The 21,695-nt window shown below is 53.5% G+C and overlaps 1 protein-coding gene across 3 annotated transcripts in view; it reads right to left on the bottom strand.

Annotated features, from left to right (window-relative positions):
• DENND1A (DENN domain containing 1A) overlaps positions 1–21,695 on the bottom strand; it is a 197,236-nt gene that overhangs the window by 100,096 nt on the left and 75,445 nt on the right. For all 3 annotated transcript variants that reach the window (XM_044439857.1, XM_044439854.1, XM_044439856.1), the window contains exon 5: positions 14,454–14,573. In XM_044439857.1, coding sequence (XP_044295792.1) covers positions 14,454–14,573 — 120 coding nt within the window. The remainder of the gene's footprint in view (positions 1–14,453; positions 14,574–21,695) is intronic.

Here is a 21,695-nt window from a genome sequence, read left to right as displayed (position 1 = left end):
TGAGTGGGATGGTATAAACTGGTGTCCTGCAACAGCAAGGGGAAGGACTAGATGGCCTTCTTACACCCTTCCGGCTCTACTCTTCTAGGGTTCTGTGATCATGTGAGCCGCACTGGGTTCCTCGGGAGAAGAGGGAGGGAGGCTAGGAATGAAACAAATGCCAAGATCCGCGCTTTTCTGAGTTCGGGAAGTGCCCTCTCCCCCTGCCCCACCCGAACTGTCCAGTGGGTCCTGGGGGCCGAGATCGTCACCCGGCGGCCGAGTCCCAGCCGGCGGGGGATCAGGGCCCCCGGCCCCAAAAGGCCTGCCGGGCCCGTCTGGAGGGAAGGGGGCCTTTCCAGCCCCTCCGGGCAGGCGGGTGTCCCACGGAGGGGGTCCGGCGCTTTCACATGTGGTTCTCCTCCTCTCACACCTCCTCCCCCCTCCTCTAATTATCAGCCCAGGTCCCAGGGGCCTCTTGCGAGCTCTTGTTTTCGGAAGGAGGAAGTTGGCTTCTCGTCTCCCTGCCTGGATCTGTCAGCAGTCAAGAGAAGCCTGGCCCTGACAGCTGCCTCCTGGACCCCTCCGAGCGAGAGCGAGCCCGACCGGGGAAGTGGCCGGCTCCCGAAAGACGGACGGACGGACGGACGGACGGACGGACGGAGGAGCCTTCCTGGCAGGCTCTCCCTGCATCCCCGTCTCCTCCTTTGATGCCTGGATTTGGTTTCCCCAAAGGTGATGTGCTAATGCATTTTGCATTAGTGCTAAAAGAGGCGCTCCCAGCCCACCCGAGGCCAAAGGGTTAATAAAAAGTGGCAGGATTTAACGACTACTGTTACGGTTGCTTGGCAACTAGAGAAGGTGCCTTAGGAAGGCCTAATTAATGAATGGGAGGAGAAGTTGCTGGTAAATACAGCAAGGTTCCCCGCTCACTGGTGCTTTTGTTTGTGCAGGCCCTGGAACTCTGGGTTTTAATTCCACGCTGAAACGGAGTTAATGGAAGCCCCCTTTCCACCGCTCCCGGAGCAGCTCCCCGGATCCTTCTTGAGACGGGTTTTGCCGATTTTACTCCTTATGCCTTCATTTATTTATCTGATTTATACGCCGCAGTTAATTAGTCCAAAGACTCTTTCAGTGGCTTGCCAAGGGCGAGGGTCCAGCTTCCTTTGGAGGTGCAAAAGGTTAGAAATTCACGAAAACCTGGATGCACTGAAATCTGCACAGACGCTGAGCAGAGAATATACTCGGAGAGCCCGGGGGGTGTAGTGGTTAAGCGGGCCGGCTGGCCGGGGACTCAGGCGATCCGGGTTCGAGTCCCCGCTCAGCCGCGGAGCCAGCAGGGTGGCTTGGGGCCAGTCCGAGACCCTCAGCCCAGCCTACCTTGCAGGGTCGTTGTTGTGAGGATAAGACTGAGACCAAGAGGGGGAGGAGAATGACGCGAGTTCTTTGTAAGAACAAAGGTGGGATAGAAATCTAATAAATAAATACGTACACATGCATTGTATTTTCCGGGTTAACCAACCAGAGGATATTTTTATAGAAATCTAATAAATAAGTAGTAAATATATAAATATGAACCTGGGGAAAATATCCTCACATTTTAAGCCAGGTTCTTTCGCCCCGCTCTACATTAAGCCAGGAGTCCAACCCACAAGTGGTGATGCAAAGGCCAAGAAGAGCCAACCGGGCCAGCCGCATGCTCCCCGAGGGTCCCCGGAAGCCCTCTTAGGACCGTCTCCTCACCGTGTGGCTCCTGGAGAGGCAGCATATCGTGACGGGAGAAATTACGGGGAAAGAGCGGGCAGGAGCCGCAGGGCTGCGCCGAGGATGGCGCAGACGCATTCGGTCCCCCCTCCTCCCTCCCCCCCTTGCAGGAAGACACCCCTTTACCGAGGAGCTGCCCCCTATTCTCTGCCTCCTCACGAACCCAGTGCCACGCTCCACCCCGAGCGCCAGAGTCGACACACCGTGGATCCCTTAAGGGAAGCCTTTCCTGAGCCGGCTCATTCCAGGCAACAGGTGGGCGGAACTGAGCGAGCGAGCGAGCGAGCGATCCCAGGGGGAGCTCCCCGAGCACAGCAAAACAACCATCGGAGAGGGGGGATCTCACGGAACCATCTGCCTGGCAAGATTGTTCTCTCTGTGCAGACTCTCTTTCGGGAAGGGAGCATTCATGCACGCAACCCCCTCGGCGCGCCTGGCGGCCAGGGAGACTCTGCGCAGGCCGATCCGGAGTCACACCTGCCGCATCCTCGCGTGGCTTCTAAACTCTCTGCCCTGCCTTGACATGACGATAAGAGGACGGCCCCGACGGTCCAGCCCGAAAGTCTTTGCTCCAGAGCAGCCAACCAAAAGGTGATGCAAAGCCCCGAAGTGGGAGAGGAGCGCGACACACCTTCCCACCCTGTCCTCTCGCCCAGGACACCCTGCCTTGGGCACCGGAGGCAGGCTGGGGCCATCAGGTGTGGTAGCCGAAGCAGAGTTCTATGCTACGGGTCCTCTTTTTTCAGGCAGTCCAGGGTGGTGGCCAGCTCTCCATCTGGTGGACGTGAACCCGGTGCATTGCCCTGTTCAGCAGGGGACGCTGGCCCGGAGTGGCCATGGCCTCATCGCTCCCCGGTCCTCTGCAGCAGGCGGGCCACCTTTGTGAAAAGCTGCAGCAGCAGCAACAGAGCTGGCCAAGGCCCCTCCAGGCGAGGTCCCCTGGGGTTGGTCACGCAGGCAGGACACCTGACTCCTGGGCACAGGCCGAGCGAGGTGGAAGCACACACGCTCCTTGAAGGCAACGCGATGCACACAACACGCAGCAACGCACAGCAAACGAGGACAAGGGCTAGCAAGCACCACACACACAGGCTGGAAAATATTGACGTTTTCTAGCTAGCACCAGCCAAGAACCATCAAGAGTCCAAGCAAAGCGTCACTGAGAAGAGGCCAGGAGAGCCAACGGGTCTTTGGGGACTTTGTCCGAGTCCTGCACAGTGTGGGGCCGGAGAAGGGATGGGGTCGCGACAGACACGCTCCCCCTCACAGCAGCGCAAACCCTTCCCCGGTTGGCCAAATTCCGTGCCATTGGATCTTTGCTGGACTGAGCTGCACTGGATGCAAAAGGACCAAGAGCAAAACGTGTAAAATATACTTGTGTATCCAGGCACAACTGGGGAAGGGTGTGTGGCCCCAGAGGGGGCCCCAGGGGGAGCCGAACGGAAGCACAGGTGGGGTGCATTTGTCCCACAGGCTTATGGTCTTCACCCACGTTAGAATCTCCCCAATTCTGTTCTCACTGTTTTCGTTGCTTAACGTCCCATTCCTTTCTTTAAAAGGTCTGCATGGAAATTCATATATATCTCCATGTACATTCTTCTGGACAGAGGCATTTTTATATGCCTTTTGCCTAATGTATTAACATCTAAAACTTGATTTAATTTGGCACTTTAACTTTATCTGCAGTGCAGAACTGTAAATACCTGCATTTCAGTTCGGGTACTGGTCTTGGAAGTGCTAATTAGATGGGCTTGCGTTAAAATGCAAAGAGGACAAATTTTCCCACCGCTGCCCCTGAAGCCCCCCCCACCCCCATTCCACACTGCAACCCTGAGCCCATCTCACACAGAGACCCAGATCCAAAGGCCCCCGGCTCACCGGTCAAGGTCCCTGCCAAGCAGTTGGCTGAGAAGGCACCTCCAGCGCCCCCTTTCTCCCCGGTGCCTGCTGGCGCCCACCCATCCCTGCAGGTTCTAGAGTGGGAGCTGGAAGCGCTTTTTCCATCCTGGGCCCCATAATTCAAGCCCTGTTTTCCGTTTGCCTTGAGAGGTCATTGTTGGCCAGATGGAAAATATTAAGGGAAACGGATTGCAGCTAAATCAATTGGCTGCAGCAGGCTGCCAAGAAGCCCCCCAGGCGAAGGACAAGCAGATTTGCAGTGGGGCTGTTCTGCTACAATTGGAGACCTGGCATATCCCTTTGCCCCGCCGAACAGCGGGAGGGGCAGGGGCCGGCTGAGAATGGCTACTGTGCCAAACAGACTGTGCTGGTCTTCCTGCTTGAATGCGCCGGCAGAAAGCGGGAGAATCGACGGTCTCCTCTGCACACAGGCCCCTCTCCGCGGAGCCGCGGGGGCATTTTGTTCTTCCCAAGCTGCGGCATGACTTAATCCCAGAGCAAGAAGCAGGGCTGCCCCCAGCGAGTCGCTCGCCTTTCCGTGCGGACCGCAGAACAAGACGGATGCCTGCTGGTGCCCATTTAGAAGCTGCGACCACGGAAGAAAAGCAGCCGGTGGGGAGAGGGGGATGCGGCCTTTTAACAAGCCAGCCCCGAAAGGAAGCCAGGATAACTTAGCCTAATTGCCAAACAGGCTGGCTGGAAGCCACAGGGGACTGACTACCGCTAACCCGACGGGGAGCCTGGCGAAGCACTGCCATAAATCCAAAATCCGATCGGGGAAGCCTCCGACCAGCCTCTCCCTGTACGCGCGCGGTGGGCACGCAGCCGCGGAGCCAGGGGGAAGGGGGAAGGGTCTCCGTGTCCGGGGGATTTGAGCAGCGGGATTAACACGGTGTCCTTTCCAAAGTTCAGCTGAGTCGGGTTGCCATGGCGCCCTCCTGGCACGCCGCGTGTTCCCGTCTTCTCCGTGCCAGCTTGCGGAGCGCTCGAGGCCCGTGACGCAAGGGCGGGCCGCCGGGCAGCTTGGGCTACGTCCCGCGCGCAGGAGCCAGTGCGCTGCTTCCGTCAAGGACAGGAAGGAAGGCGGCGAGGAGCCGGCACCAAGAGCCACAGGAGCAGCCTTGGTGAGTAGGGCAGAAGCATGCGGCGCGCCCCCCGTGACGGCAGACGCCTCTCGTGACGCTGGGGAACGGCCGCAGAGCCAGGAGGCGAGAGTGGGCATCACTTCCTGGCAGAACGCTGGGAAGAGAGGGGACGCGAGCGGGCGGGCGAGGGCGCTTCAGCCCCAGAGCAGGCGGCCCTGCACCCAGGATGCGGCCCTGCCTCCCACCACGCCTCCGCCGCAGCGCTGCAATGCGCCGGGCCACTGTGCCTCCGAGCGGGGCTGCCCGTGCAGCGGCTTTTGGAGCCAAGGAGCGGTTCCCAGCGTGCACCACAGCGGGCTCCGCTGGTTGGTTTCTTCCCCTTTTATTTCTCCTTTCCTGCTGTTCAAGGAACTCCGATCTGTGACCGGCCGCTTGGCCTCGGCAGGCCCAAGAGGCGGCTCAGAGCAGCCGTGGGGAACCTGGCCCTTGCTATGGCTGGACGTAGCTCCCATCAGCATCGGCCAGCTTGGCATATAGTCGGGGATGAGGGGATTGTAGTCCGACGGCATCTGGAAGCCCGCAGCTCCCAGCAGTGGCTTGGACTCACGGAGTGCGCAAGCCCATCATGTCCCAGAGTTTGCAAGGGGATGCTCCATTTTTCCTATCCCGGGAGAACTCAAAAAGCAAGACGTGCAATTTATTGATTTAATACCATCCGTTTCCATGGTGGTTTATAAAGCGCACGGGCCTCTGCGTGAGACGACAAAGCTCCAGTGTGCAGAAGGGAACGGGGTTCAAGCGCCCTGCAGTCGTGGGCCAGCCCTCGTCCTAATCTGCTTCGCGCAGGATTCTTGTGAGGTCTTTTAAAAGCAGGGTGGGAGCCCCACTTGCTCTCTTAAACTTCTCGGAGGAAGCACAGGACGGGAATGGGTGTAGCAGGGACGGAAGAAGGGCAGGGGGAACTGGGCAGGCGGTTTAACGGGGAAGACAGGCTGGAACGGCCTCTCGCGAGGGGCGGGGGACTGGGGGACACGTCGGTCTGCTTCAACGGGCTACATTCTGCTCGTGAAGGATGCAGCTTTGGCGCTCGCTGGATCTCTTTCAGCGATTGTGTTTTAGATTATAGCTTTGTGAGCAAGCCTTTGGAGCTCGCCTGGGCCAAATTGGCAGGAGGAAAATCCCAATGAATGTGGCAAATAAAAATTAGGAAGTTGTAGTTTGGCTTTTGGAATATGTCTGTGCTGCCAGAAAACAGTCCCGAACCTGTGGAATTCCTGGGTTTCTCGAGAGGGAGCATCCCATTTCCTAACCCGACAAACATCAGCAGCTCGTGCTTGGCTCATCCGATCTCCAGAGCAAGCGGCGCAAACAGTTCCTGCTCTGTGAACAAGTCGTGTTCCTGCACCGAGACACATGCAGCGCGCTCTTGGAAGGACTTGCGTGCAGGGCATTGGAGCACCGCAAGGCACAGGACGTCGCCTCCGTCTAGCAGCCCTAAGGACCGCACAATCAGAAGACACCACGATTCTGCCCAGCTCCAAATCTTCAGGCTTCGTGGCTACATCCACACCAAACTTCAGAATATTTGTATTTCCTTGAAAAATCCAACAATGACATAAACTCGGTTGTTTCGCCCGCAATATATTTACATCCCTCTTTGCTAAGCTCCGTAGCCAAAGTGGCTAACAAGTTTGATCCCAAAAATGTTAATAATCCTTCCAAGAACCATATAAGGGCAAACTAGGGGAGTTGGCCAAGGTTGTCGCTGGTAGAATGACGTGCGGATACTTTGGGTGGCTGGATTAACAAGGCCCGAATGCCTTTCGGGATGTCACTTTGGCGTGTCTTCTGGGAGCCACAACACGAAGGCTGGCTGAGCTCCTTCGCCAAGTATGTTTGGCAGAAAAGGAGAGTTTATTAGTAAGGAATTCTGTTTATTCTCGAAAGCGTCTTCAGCCAGCGACTTCGCCCTGGCCTGTGAGAAGCCAGACGAAAGCCCAATCCAAGAGGAGGAAAAAGAGGCTGCGGCACCATTGCGATTTCTTCAGCAAGAGACGCCACTGAAAGGCAACCACGAAACCAGACGGACGGACGTACTTTGCCGTCTGTGCCTTTGAGCACATCACTTCTGAAGTACGTACACCTGCACAGGTGGCTTCCTTTCCTGGGTGGGACTGTGCAGTCTGCCTCTGAGTCCAGGTATTGGCACTGGCGAGGGTCCCCCTTCTTTGGAAGAGGTACCGCTCTTCCTGCAATATCCGTGGACGAGTTTGTACCCCTTGCTGTGCACACCTGTAACTTCTCCACAGGGACACAGAGGTAGAACGTGAGGAGCAAGGTGAGGCCCAGAGAAAGGAAAACAAGGGGGCTGCGCAGGAAGACTCCTGTGCGGCCTCGTTCGGTATTCTCCCGGCGATCCCTAGATGCGATCTAGCAATGGCAGCACTGCGCAACGATCCCCGAGCATGGCACCCCACGTCTTTGGCAGCGGGGCAGCGGCTCCCTTCCTCTTCGAACACAGGCTGGGCACCTCCCTTGGCCTCCCCTTTTTGGCAGGGTGAGTCCCTCCAGGGAAAGAGGGTGGCCCCCAGAGGGTGGAAGGTCTGCACAGGGCTCCGTCCTCAGGGTCCGTCTTGGACCGGAGGGATGCTACAATACGGGCGCTGCACTTCTTGCGTACACACACACACACACAAGCCCCGGGGACCCGCAAGCGGTTTGTTCCCCTGGGCCTCGGTGCCCAGCCAGTTGGCAAGCCTGAGTCAGGAAGCTGTCAATTCCGATCGTGTTTGGGCCACGGAGTCCCTATTAAAGGGAGCTTGCTGCGGACGGGAGCGGCTGTTTCCAAAGCATGGGAAAAAGAGCGCGCTGCTCTCCTTGTCTTTGAGCTGGCGACTTGCGCTGGCTGGGAGTTTTCGAGGAGCCATGAATGAGCAGAACAAAGGAGTTCTGTGGGTAGTTTCTGGCTGAAATCCATGTCAACAGTGCTGAAGGTCACAGGTCAGGCTAACTAACATCTATTCCCAGCAGAACCTGCTCCAAGTACAAGCTGTAAGAAGTACAAATTTGGAATTTTCTCCTGTAATCCCTCTAGATATTCCTGATCCTTCCACATGTTGCTGCTCAGTTAAAAAGGACTCTCTGTTTGCCCTCAGCACAGAATGGCGGCGTCCCCCCCACCCCCCGCTCCCGGTGCACTGAATCTCTTCCCAGGATAAATGGACGAAAGGCGGGGAGCAAGGAGAAGACGGGGATCCCGGCAGCGGCCCGGCGACGAGCCCGGGCTGAGGGGGCTGCTTTCTATCTCTTTGGTAGCATTTCAGACCTGCGCCTTTTAAATCCAGAAAGATGTGAAATTCAGCTTGCACAGACGTCGTAGCTCTATAGATTTCCTTTAAAGTGAGTGCATGTTTTCCATTTCAACTGCAGGGACCAGATCACTGTTTCCATTTTTAAAATGGCTCTCAATCATCCCAAAGCTTGGGATTCTTTCCATTCCCCGCCCCTGCCCCCCCCCCAATTAGGCAATGTTTTCAGCTGACCTCGCTCAAACCGTGCCTTTTGCTCCAAACCTCCATCGGGTTTTCATTTCATTTAGAGCTCAGGACCTGAAGTAGCACTACAAGAGTGCTTCTAAGCATGCACAGAGTACGTTCCCTCCACTGTTTCCGGCCACTTGCTCTCACCCGTCTCCAGTGAAAAGGCAGAACTCTTGTGTCAGAGCCAACAGACTTGAACCTCCGGACGACCCACCATTTTTATGTTTTGCGCTCTTTGGTACAAAATGTGTTTTGTGTTGACGGTTCCAATTTTGCTAGGCAACAGATTTACAGCAGAGTCTGCGTAAAATATAAAAGTCAGAGCCGGCTGATGCAAACTCCAAGAGCAAGGCGGCGGCTAAGGAAAGAGGCCGGATAAGCGAGGGCACCTGCGTCTCCCTTCCCGCGCTCACCCATGCACCGGCCTCGGCCCCCCAAAGTTCTGCAGAGGCACCCCTTCTCCTGCCCCCCACCCCTCGACCGCCTCACACTGTCCTGGCTTTTACCCCATTCCCCCACCCCTTCCAAGGAACTCCCAGCGTCTCTGCTAAAGCGCAGTTTCTGCAAGCACGAGCTTTCAGCCCGGACAGGCTGGCCTTTGGGCAGTTTCGGCTCGGCCCCTTCTCCGTTCTGGCCCTGTCCCCCCCCCCCCCCCCCGGACACACTCCGCTCCCCAGATGTCCGCTTCTCCGAGCTCAGCCCCGGGCTGGAAGGAATTCTGCGGGACGGCACGTGCGTGGGGGCGAGGGGACGACACGGGGGGCCACTGCGGCCCCGTCTGCTCCAGAACTCGTCCCCCCCCACAAGAACTCCTTGCAAAGCAGACGGAAGGCTGGGGAACAGGAAGCATGTGGCACCGGCCTTCCTCTTTCCCTTTCACCACGTGGCGCCCAGAGACACTCTGCAGTCGACCCCGGCAGAGCAGGACGGCTTGGCCACTACAAGCTCCCTGACAGCGTGGAGAGTTTTGTGCCGGATCCCAGTAACGAGCGACCCCAAATTCAGTGTATAAACACACGTGGCCCTCCTATCATTCGCATTAATACGTCTTATTCCTGCAAGATATAAACTGTGGCCACTTCGCAGCTAACTTCCAGTGTGTGGGTCGTTTTTTCAGAGCAGGAAATCCAACCGTTTGCCTATTTCTGCTATTCTCAGAACCTCGATTCACTCATTTTAGTTGTGCGAGTCGACAAGAAGCCCGCATGACTTCATCTCGCATACGTACAAACATCTGCAGTTAAGAAGCAGCTTGGTTCGACAGAACATCCGGGACAGGCTATTTCTGGTACAGCTGCTGATCTCGTCCCAGTGATGTGGAAGGCAATGCCTTCTCCTCACTACCTCTGACTCTCAGGACAACTCCAAAATATGCAGGAAAAAATCTAGGCACAAGCACAGGAAGGAGCATTTTGCCATAAGTTAATCGTCCGTGCTGTTAATTCTTGCTTTGGAATCACTGCCATGGTAAATTGGTGCCGCCTGGGCGCTTTTACACGGCTATTTTTGCAATGGGTGGGTGGAAAACAGCGCCGAATAAAATTACCTGAAGTCAGCAATACAGATTCATTAGCTAATGGGGAAAACGCAGTTTATAATTATATATATATATATATATATGGGCAAAAGGAAGGCTTTGAACAACTAGAAAAGCTGCTAGATACACCGTCAGATTTTGTCTGTCTGTGTGCGTGCATGGATGCGCAGCACATACATCCACATGTGCGCACTGGAGAATACCTTGGCAGAGAAGGAGACGGGAAGAATTATATGCAGATAAGCTGCCAGCACAGAAGCAAATGTTGCATTGCTGCCAGAACCCCAACTAAGCTCTCCAACGTGCATTAAGAAATGCTAAGGTTGCCGATGCCGCACAGAAAATAAAACTTTGCGCGGGGGGGGGGGGAATTGATGCAATTATTTCTCATTTTATAAAAGAAGGTTAAAGGAACCTGGTGGGGGGTTAAAAAAATGAAACCGGTTTGCAAGCGGTCTCTGTCTTCTTTCCCCCAAGATAAACCAGCTCAGCCGGGCGCATGGTGATACATTTTTCTGGCTAGTTATTGGAAACAAATAAGACGCCGTTAAAAACGCCGGGTTGAATAAATGGGCTGCGGGATAATTCAGAACACAGAACTCTGAGAGGTTGACTTCAGAGGCGCTCACTCAGAAACCACGTGGATTAAAACCCATAAATTATCCCTTGAACTTTGAAACGGTTAACAAATATTCCTTTTGCATTTGGGAATGGCAACAGTTTTTAAATCAAACCTCGTTGGCTCGGAGGGCATTTTCTGTGACTCGTGAATAAAACTGAGAAATATCCACTCCCTTCACACACACACACACACACACACACACACACACACACACCCTGATTCAAAATTACGGTTTGCTCTTTCCCAACCCAATACCCTTTTGAAAAAGAGACTGCTTTGAATTCCCCCCAGATCAAGCAAATACAGATTTCGCAGACCGTATTACAACCTATCTGTAATCTCAAATATCTATTTTGAAAAATGTACATCCCGTAATTTAGTGTATATTTTCAAAATCTGCAAAGTTATTTAAATAGCAGCTCTGATGCCCTTTTTGGCTTTATGCCTCAAAGCGTCTCAGAACTGTGCATTTCACAAACACATCCCTTCAAGGAGGGAATAATCAAAACAAAAGGGCTGCAGTTTGAAGTTGGCTTGTTAGGCTGTTCTGTTTAACAAACGATTCTCCCCACTGTCATCAATGGCCGATCGGGGTTTTGCAGCCAGCAGTGAAAATATTTCCAAAGATAAAATAAAAACCCAGTGCACCGGGGGGACGGGGATGCTAGTTTTGTTCCGGAGATGGCGAGGAGCATTTCGAGAAGCCCGGGGCCATGCGAAGCGCCGGTCCAGGCTCAGCCACACCTCCATCCACTGCAGTGCTTAGGCCTGGCTTTGAATGGGGAAATTAATCCAGGAGAGCTTGAGCGAGACCCTCCCCCATGTTAGACAATATTACTTTTGTCTAACGTGTCACGGGGAGGCAAGGTTTATTACGGCACCTGGCCACGGCACAAAACAAACTATTTATTCATCTGGCCGTAGCAAGTTTCCCCTTAAGCAGCCCACGACGCCCCCGGGCCCTGGTGTGTGCAACCCACGAGAGCGCCACCTTCGTTACCTGCCAGGTGTGTGCCCGTGCCCCAGAGCACTCATCCAACCCTCTTCTTCAGGGCCAGGAGACCATGCAAACATTTCCTATGCGACATTCCAGGCTTCTGCGAGCTTCCCAGCCGCTCTGCGGTCCCCGGTCCGGCGGGGCTGTGCGCCCTTGCTCACCTGCGCCACAAAGACCAGCTCCAGAGCCCACGGGTGTATGCAGGCGCCCCCAGGGCTCTGTGGCTGCTACTGGGAGGGACTGGTCGATGCTTGACCACAGCCAAGCGGAACGGGCCCAAGCAGAGGCGCTGAGAGCACTGTGCTTCTCATAGGGAAGGAGAAGGACAAAGTTTCCCCAGAAAAGCAACAGGGCAAAATGGCTTTATCATTCTTTTCTTCCACGAGGGCATCCAGCACTCGCCACGTTTATGAGCCTTCCAACTCACCTCGCGGGTCAAAGGCGCAACGATGCCCCTCCCGAACCCCTTCGAGGAAGGGAGAGGTTGCTTCTGGAATTTATTCCAAAGTCTGCGCAGCACAAAAATCACTGTTTGAGCAGGGTTCCTTCCAGGTCCCACATCGTCTGCTCAACAGCACAGACAAATACCCCAGCCATAAAATAAAAAGGGGACAAGCAACGAGGGATCGCCATTTCCCAGAATTCTGGGGTGCATATTTCCCAGAAAATGGAAAAGGAAGTCCTGAGCAAGATGGACCCAGCCAAAGGGACTTGAAAGGAAAAGACAGCTACTATTCAGCCTTTCAGAAAAGAGATGGACGCAGACAAGACAGGATGGAGGGTATGAAGACGGCAGAATGAAAGCACATCGCTTCCACTGCACACAGAATATATGAATCAAAGGCCATTTACAGATCATCCGGCGGTATCTGCAGCATGTTTACAAAATAACTTGCAAACCGGCGGCGACCCACATTCCGCAATGAAAAACAAGGGGAGAAAGTTGGGAAAGGGATTTTTAAATGCATTAATTTTCCTTTATGAAGCATCCATTAAAAAGCTCTGCGAGGTTTCCACCGAAACCCTCATAATTCCGAATTTCACCGAGTCAAGTTGTTTTTGCATTTAGAAAGCACACTTACATAAACGCCTGCTTCTTTAAATTATCACAAAACACTATATTCTGACAGGGAGTACACTGCTGGATTTTAGACACAGTATTTCATGCAGTTCAGAGCTTCAAATCACGGAAGACAAGATGAATATGAACAATATATTAACACCATCCTGTGCTCTTTTGTGCCCTCTACTGATAGAATGGCAGAGAAAACGACCTCTCCAAACATGAGCAGCAAGTCAGAAATCCACACGCAAGATTTCAGCAAGTCACAGAATAAGTTAAGTGGCCCTGATCTGTGGCTGGACAAAGACTCCCAGAGCATTTGATTATTCCGATATAAGAAGCTCAGGGCACCCGAAAGGTGAACAAATCCATTAAGCCATAAACTTCCAAAAAGCAGTGAACTGAATCTAATGAAGTGGACTGCAGTGGATGGAAGTTTCTGCCATGATAAATTTGTTAGTCTTCAAAGCGCAATAACATTTTTCTTTGTTTTTATTGCAGGAGGCCAACATCTGGGATTTGATGATTGAGCCACAGTTAGAAACAATTTAAATTGATCTCCAGAATTCAGTGAGAGAAGCCTTCAGTTCTTTCTATGCGGCAAATACGAGCAAATACGCCTGAAGGCTCTTTCTTAGTGGATTTCAGATTTTTATAAACTTCCCTCGGAAACTCAGCACCATTTGGAGGGCAGCAAATTCTAAAAATGTCCAAAGGTCGAACCTGCAGAAATGGGTCTTGCTAGTCCTTTGCAAAAGATACACGGATTAAGCCCACTTTGAGTGACCTGGAAATCCACCGCACTGAGGCCACAGCCTCAGTACAGACGCCCTGCGTCCGCCAGTCCAAAGCACTCTTCAAACTCCCACAACTGATGGACCAGTGAAAGTCCTCAGTGTGGCCAGTTTTCTCCATCAAGGGTGCTTCACATGCGCTCCATTCAAAATAATTTGGAAAGCAATTCAAAGACAGTGCAATACACCGGTAGCCCGTTGGCGAGGGGGCCTCTCCCGCGGCCGAGACCCGAGCCTCGAAGGACGGGGCCCCGGCAGCCTTTCCCAAGGGCCTCCAGACCACCTCCCAGCGCTTGTGCCCGATTGTGATCGTGGATGGCAGACAAGGCCCTTGTCGGAGCCAAACACACTGCGGCGCGAAGTGGCTGCCGGGTCTCACTGGCACGTGTTCTGGCTGGACTGCAAGCTCCCTTTGGCATTTGGAGGAAATACCCCGCGGGCCAGAGAGAAAACGGGTGGCACTCGTTTTCCACAGCAGGGCTGAGTTGAGGCGCACGCGTGCGCAACTCTGGACGCGAGGCTGGGATGCCTCTTCAGGCGCTGCCAAGAGAAGCAGTTCAGCGTGCACACGTGTTCGTTCGTGGGAAGGCCACTACGAGGGAGGATGCCCCGAGTCCTTCCCAGGCCGCACCTCTGGGACGCCTGGCAAAGAAGCGGGACCCATGGCCCCGCAAAACGGCGCGAGCCTGGATGGGGTGGAAAGGCGCAGGCGCCGCCCTGCAGAGCCCCGCAAAGACGTCTTTGCACAAGGCGGGCCTTTGTCCCGATGAGGACGGCTGTGTGCCGGGCCCGAGCTGCGACAAGGTGCCCCAACGTCCGGAGAACAGCCCCCCTGCCCTCAGGAGCCCCCCTTCCAGAGCCGCCCCACACCCGGCTTCCACGAGGCTCGCTTACGGGGGAGGGAAGCGGCAGCCACAACCCCCAGCCTCACCGCCCGGCGACGAGTCCCACGTCAGCTCAGAACTGGAGAACAACAACTTTGAAACACAGATAGCGGGGAGAAAAGCCCCGAGTGCAAGAGGATTTCTGGCACAGAGGGCACCCCGGAGTGCAGTGACTTCCCGAGGCACAGATAGGGAGCGGCCGCCCCAACAGCTGGGGAGTGCTAATTAGAAGCCGCAGAAGCCGGGTCAGCACAGCTTCCCAGAGCGGGAGGGGCCGCATCCTGGCTCACCTTAAGATACAGAAGCAGGTCTTGGCCCCGGAAGATAAGCGGCAGAATCCGAACCTCTGCTTGCTGTCGATGTCTGTGAGCACGAAGGTGAAGTTCTGTCCAACTTGGCCAACGGTGAGGCTGGAAGCGGGGAGAACAACGGGATCTGTTAACGGGCCACGCCAAGCATCTAAACAGACTCCGGTCACTGAACCAGAAGCATTTCCTCCCGCGATGTGGTTTCTTTTTGGTTATGCTTGGGATGCACAAAACAGGCTCGGGGGGAGGTGAGGCGAACAGCCCGACTTTCTAGCACTGGGCCGGCTCGGCTCATCTCGGAAAGGGCAGCAACCACCCAAATAAACTAAACTGACTGTTCAGTACCACAGTCTTTGAGCTGCAGATTGGGGCCCCGAATGGGTTTCAGCCAGACCTTTGCACAGGCTGGCCGAGTCCTTCCACCAAAGGGAAGGTCTGTCCGTACGATGGAGGTTTTTCTGGTCACTCTTGTTAGAAGACAAACCACTGTTTGTACGAACCACAAGTTGGGTTGCTGTGAGAGGAAGGGGCTGTCAATATGTTTAGCATTTTACGGAGAGCAGGACCCTCACAGCCTGAAATTCAGCACAAGGGAGACACCACAGGAGGGCGAGGAGCTGGGAACCAGCGAAAAGAGGGGCAGAATGTCCATTATAAGTACTGAAGGGTTACTTACAGGAACTAACAAAACGTCCCACTTCCAAGGGGGAACAATGACTACCTCAGAAGATGCCACGGATATGCTGACATCCAGCTGTTAGCCAGGTGTCTTCCCACCCCCGCCAAATGTGCTTTTAATATAAATAAGATGAGTCTGAGCATTTATTTCTCTTATTAATTTAGATCCCCCTTCCTCCTGAAATTAGATTCCACCTTTCTGCCAAAATGAGCAAAAGGTGTTTTCCTCAGCTAGTACAAGCATCCAGGACAGGTGAGGGCCTTTCACAATCTCTCTCTGTCCTCGGAAATAAACCACCGAGAGATGACACAAATACTCAGGTGATTTCTAAGCAGTGACATATCCTTGTAAAACTTTGCAGGATGGGTGGCCCCGACACCAGCACGAAGGTCAAGCAAATGGAGGAGCTGGAATGAGCTACCTGCAGATCCTTGGGGCAAAATATTTGGGTAGGCACATAAGCTCTGCCTTGCTGAGTTAGGTCACTGGGCCACCTAGTCTAGGCCTGGAAGAGAACAACGGATTTGCCTAGCAGTAAACAAGCCGAAGCAAGCTGGTTTGGTTTGGTTTGTAGACGATGGATCCTGCATGTTTCAGGACCTGTCTTAAAATTCACATTCCTTCAGCATGGCAGGGAACTATGTGGACAGAGTGAAACCGGCACGGATATTTACAAGCCAGGAATAGCCCTACGCAGGGCTACTTGGCAAAGGGGTGGATTTGCGATTGCAAATGAACAGAAAGGGCCAATTTAGAACTTTCCTCAAAGAACGAACAACTTCATTTGTGCAAATATCAAGTCCACCCCACCCAATCCAGTCGGTGCAAACTGGAGCCATTTAGAACAGTGATGAGGTCCAAAGGGGATGAAGCCGCAGGGCAGAACCTGGATGAAATGCAGCCATCAACCAGGGGCCCCGGGAGGCCGTGGGCTCTTCCATGGAGTAGGAGAGGCCCTCCGGATGCAGCTGGAAGCCACCCGGCAGGGACGCTTCACCTGAGATGCTGCGTCGAGCGCAGGGTTGGCCCTCGTATCCTTCTATTATGCCAGGAGGATGCTGCCAGGTTTGCGGGGTGGGAGAGAAAATCAGCTAAGAGCAAACCAGCACATCCCATCAAGGTTTCACATCTGTACCTTCCGACGACTCAAGTGATGGAGTTAGAGACTGAAGCCCCCCGGATGCTCTAGGATATGAGTGGAGAGACATGAGAAGGCCTTGAAGGCTGAGGCAGGGACCTCGCTCTGCGTCCGGGAAGCCAGTACGGGGACGAAGGAGGCCACTGCACGGCTGGGGCGGCAAGAGCGGCGAAGGGCCTTCCCTTTAAAATGTGCCGCGTGATTAACTGAGGGCGTTTTAATTGGGCTTAAACGAACTGAGCGATGAAATCAAGAGATGCGTCAGATTAAGCATTTCAGAACGGAAGCTTTTGAGGGACTAAAAATGCCCTGATTAATTGGGCAGAATATTTTTTTAAAGAACATTACTGATTTTTTTTTTTTTAATAAAAATCGTGGACAACACCCACAATTTTCAAAGCAGCATTTCCACTTCTCTCAAATCCGGAAGACAAAGCAAAGATACGTGAGAAGTAGCTACAAACAAAGCACAGTTTTCTTCAGAAAACCAATATTCTTCTGGGGAACCTTCGGTCCTCGGAAACCGTGGCTGCGCAGCATCCCACGACTGTCGGCTACCACAAAGGGCTCCGACTGGCCCCGGGGTCCCCAGAGAAGTGCCTCGGCCACATGCTGCTTCTGGGGACAAAGATCCAGCCGGATCCTCACTCTGCTGCCGGGTGATCCTCTGCCGGGGGGCGGCTGAGCGGCGGGAGAAAGCGGAAGCTGGACATGAGCTCCCACCTGGTGTGCCCTGAAGCTTCCTCCCAGGTGTGCTGGAAGGTGGCTGGGGGGTGAGGAGGGGGAGAGGCGAGACCGTATGACTGTTTCTACGGAAAAACTAAGCTCGTAACTGGGCTCTTCGAGCTTCAACCAGACCCAGGCACTCTGCACACCAGAACAGGCCCTTTCTCCCAGTGAAGCACTGGGACAGTTCAAAACCCGGCCATCCGATTTGGACAGAGGCATCTCCCGGAGGCAAAGGGGAAATTATCTGTATTTGTCTGCGAAGAAAACAAGCCGGGATGCGCCTCACTGAACTATCTACTTTTGGGCGAGTATGTCTGGGGTGCCGTTGCTTTGAACTATTTCTAACCAATTAATTGACTAACCATCACAATGACGCTAAATATGCTTGGTGGATTTCCGCCAAGGCATGCTGTCCAGAGACTTTTTTTAGTAGTGGACGGCAGAGAAAAACTTGAAATAAATAAAATAAATAAGGTGAGGGGATGACAAAAGGCCACAGGGGGGAACTCCCTCTAACAGAAACCCTTTCTTTAAGTCATGCCTGAACGTCGCACTTTCAAAGGTTGCCACAACAACAGGACTTTACCTGGGCAGCCTCCTGCCAGAGAAATTACTCTGAAGCACCGGGGCCGCCAACCCAGGAGCAGCCTCGCTCGTGAGATGCGCACCGGGGACTTTCACGGAAGCCCCAATCACGCCGCACTCGGCACGAAGGTGCTCATTTTCGCTTTTGCAAGAGCACAAACAATACAATAATATTGTTTAGCAAGGCTAGGACTCCTCCCACTGAGAAAGAAGCCCACCTCGACGGGGGCCAACGCCTCCAATTCTGCAGTGGGAGAGAACGCGGCTCTGCCTCGGGGCCGAAGCAGGCCCTAGAAGTTAAGGCAGGGTGTAAGGCCTCCCTTTCTAACACTATAATTAGTAAAGGATATTACTGCTAACAGCTTGGTACCTCTCTCATAAATAACAGCTTGCTTTATACCATGTGTGAAACCTATTACTTAAAGCATGAATTTCCAGAGTGAAGTGCAGGAGCAGAAACGCAAAACGTGCATTTTAATTTCTTTACGCTTTGCCGGGCTTTTGTGCCTGTCACATCGCACACGGGGAAATTGTAGGTTCGACTTACCCCTGGGGGATCCTGAACGGGCTCCGACAGAACAATCAGGTTCAGCCCAAAGACAATGCGCCATTGAAGAGAGCTGGGTCGTTCTTCGAGGGGCTGAAGGTTACCCCTTGCCGTCTGCAGGGAGCTTTCAGCATCTAAACTACTCCTTATTTCTGTTTTGTGATCCTTTCCATAACTCCGTGTGGTGGCTCAGGAGTATTTCCCCCACACCGCCCTCAGAAAAGGTGAGGCTCGTGTGTGCGTGATGCACGGGGACCAGAAAGGAGAACACAGCTGCCCTCAAATGAGATCTGGACCACAACTCATCCTCACAGCCGTTAGCCTTTCCCACGTCTCAAGACCCTCTAAAGGCGCTTTCGCAAAAGGAGTGATATTCCGCTGGTTCCCATTAGCACCACTCACTGGGAACGCTTCTTCCCATTAAGAGGTTTACACATCACAGTCTCCAATTTCTTAATCCAGTTCTTGATGGTTTGCAACGGGATGACTGGGGCTTGCACCGGAGCCCCAGGCATGCCCGGGAATCTGGAGAGATACTGTAAGAGTAGGATAGGCTAGACATGGACATGGTAGGCATGTCAGGAACGGAGCCGGAGGTCAGACTAGATGGCCCGGGAGACCCCTTCTGACTCGCTCTGTTTCTATGTATCTCAAGGCACTCAGGTGAATTATCCAGATCAGACCTTTCTGCAATCATCTGGTCTCTGCTTATGACTAGCAGCAGAAGTTTATTCATTGCAGGTGTGGGAAGATATGGCCAGCAGGCAGGCGGTTGTCTCCCTTGGAAAGGTTTGGGAGAGGTGTCCTGCTTCTGACCAACTCCCAATCCTCTCTCATTCTGCTAGAAAACCTACAATCCAACCTGGACTCATCACCTTTCGTGAGACTGGAAATACCTTGCAAACAGACCAGGAATGCAATCAGGAATGACTGGCGTTTTTCTGTCAAGCTTCTTCTGAGGACAAGAGCAACAGAAGCTACTAGAGACTTTCAGCATTGGGGTGGTATATAAAAACTTTAAATAAAGAAAGCAAGCTGCAACATGAATTGTCCAGGCAAAAGTCACATTTTCTGCAGATGGGAAGAGACTAGCAGAAGGCTCTCACCTGCTGGCCAGGTAAGCGGGTCCAAGCCCATTCTCTTACTACCTGGATGTTAGAAACAAGCAAACAAGGAACATTTCTGCTTGCTGAGGTTCTCCAAATTGTTCCTCAAAACTCATTTCTTCTCGTTTGCATTCCAAAAAGCAAACACCGCTTTTTCCTATCCTTTCTGGTCAAAAAATGAGCATTTTCCCAACTATCTCCTTCCTCCCACAAGTAAAGGGGCAAAATCCAAGCTTTCTCCGGAGGTGCAAGCACACGGAAGCATCAATGGTCCCCTTCGGAAGTGTGCATCTGTGCACGCCTGCCTCTTCCCGTGCTAATGTAGTGTGAGAAACTGCAAATTTCCCCCCAAATCTGCATTCCTGTACACACTCCCATTGGAGGCTGGGAACAAGCCACACAACGTAATTTACAACCAGGAACAACATCCTTGTACACCCTCGGTGCAAAGCATTGGCTTCACCCTACCTTGTTCCTGGACTATAGGGAAAAATTTCCCTTGTAGGGCCGCACCTCCTACTTACAACACTTTGTTACGGTGTGGCCCGAAGGACCTGGCAGGGGCTGCCCCCCACCCAACGCCGCCTCGGGGGGCTGGAGGAATCCGCCCCACAGCGGCGAGGCTGCAAAAGCTTCCAAGTCGCTTCCCCCGCCCACCACTTCCTCCTCTCAAATATGGACCTTCTGTGACAGCGCCTTTGCCTGCCCACCTGTCAGAAAACTATATCCGATGACAGCAAAGAAAGCACGCCCATGCACCCTCAGCTCTTTGCCTCGTTAATAAACATGGCACCGCGCGGCGCTCATCAGCCGTTCTGTTTTCTGGGCGATGGAACGGCTGCAAGGCAGTGGCGATTCCGGGCAGTCCACCCCAAAAGCGAGGGACAGCGGGAGAACACAAGCCAGAGGCAGGGCAAGAGCAACCGTGGGAAGCCCTCGGAGTAAGCCGAGCGAAGGCAGGGCGAGGTAGGAGGGGAAAGGCGTATTTTCACGCCCTGGTGTGCGGACAACGCTCACTTAATTCGCGGAACACAGCTCCACGTTCCAAACCTCAGGAGAGGAACGGAAAGGTCGGCTCAGCCACTGTGCTCCACCACCCAGCCAGACCAGGGCCCTCTCCCGCTGCACCGAAAACACGGAGCCGTCGCTTTCCAAAAAAGGTTCTGCTGGAACCATGGGCTTAAGGGGGAGGATAGTCGTGAGCCAGCTCACTCCTGGGAAAGGGGTGGAATGTGTGCCACAAACACACTTGTGCAGAGGAGAGAGTGTGAAGGAGGCGGATGCCTTACTTCATGCCACTAATGCTTTTTTAAAGGAGGTGATCACCAAATTAGCTGCTTCTAGAAGGTGACGCAGGTCCCTTAGCCTGAGGCACAAGCACCTGTGTAGCTTCCGTACACCTCTCTTCCGTTAGGGTCACTCTAACTAAAAATTTGTACATGTAGGCAGGTGTTAAGGGCGCAGGGAAAGGTTTGTGCATTCAAACGTCAGCGCATGAACCTGGAGAGCCATTTCTAAGAGAGAGGGGTGCAGGCTCTCAGGTTTTCCTTGAAGACCCCCACCTGACACAAAAGCCCCTCCAGGTGGGCTGCGGAAGCCCATCCCCAAGAGATGCTGCACAGAGTCTCAGGTGCTCTTCCCTTTATACCTTTCGAGGACAACATCCAGGAGAGGTTCAAGAGCTGAGCCCCAACATAAATTAACTGCAGGAGAAGTCTTAACAAAACTGGAAGTGTTTGTCTGTTTGCCTGTTTTTAACATAAACGCATCCACACAAATGTACATGCAAAAATTTCCTATGTGGCTTTATGCAAACTAAGAGGAAGAAATAGACTAATGGTATTAAATTACCCAACTCTTGCATTTATCCTCATGCCAAAAGAGCTTCACTTTATTTTTAAGGGTTTTTCTATGTTCAAAAAAGACACGCTGATTTATCCCCTGCATACATATTCAGTCTGGCCTGTGGGGTAAAAATGATAGGTGAACAAATGCTCAGAGGAAAATGCAGGTATGAATTGCAAATAAACATGATTTATTCAGGGAGGGGGAAACCTCCTTGCTGCATATGCCATGCAAATTCCACAGAAAGGAGGAAAACATGTTTCTGGACTGATTGTGATTAAGATCGGGTCGCGCTCAGAGTCAAAAATAGTTCTTGACATTCTTGCTTCTGCAAGTCTGAGCAAACACACAAATGGACGCCCGGGAAGACCGGGCCTTGCTTCGCACCACCTGCGCCTTGGCCAGGGAGCTGGGAAGGGAACGCCAGCCGCCCCGAACACCTGCTTGTTTGGAAGGGACCACCCCTCGTGCCCAAGGACCAGCCCGGAGACGCAGCACCGCGCGACGCTGCCCAAGCACCGCCAGAGAGAGGGCAGCACGCGAGACGGTCTGCGCCGGAGCATCTCATGCTCTGAGCAGGGGGGTCGCACCCAGG

Source organism: Varanus komodoensis, unplaced genomic scaffold, assembly GCF_004798865.1.
Source record: "Varanus komodoensis strain SLA01 unplaced genomic scaffold, ASM479886v1 scaffold36, whole genome shotgun sequence".
In the NCBI taxonomy this organism is placed as follows: Eukaryota; Metazoa; Chordata; class Lepidosauria; order Squamata; family Varanidae; genus Varanus; species Varanus komodoensis.
This window is presented reverse-complemented; position numbering and strand designations above follow the sequence as displayed.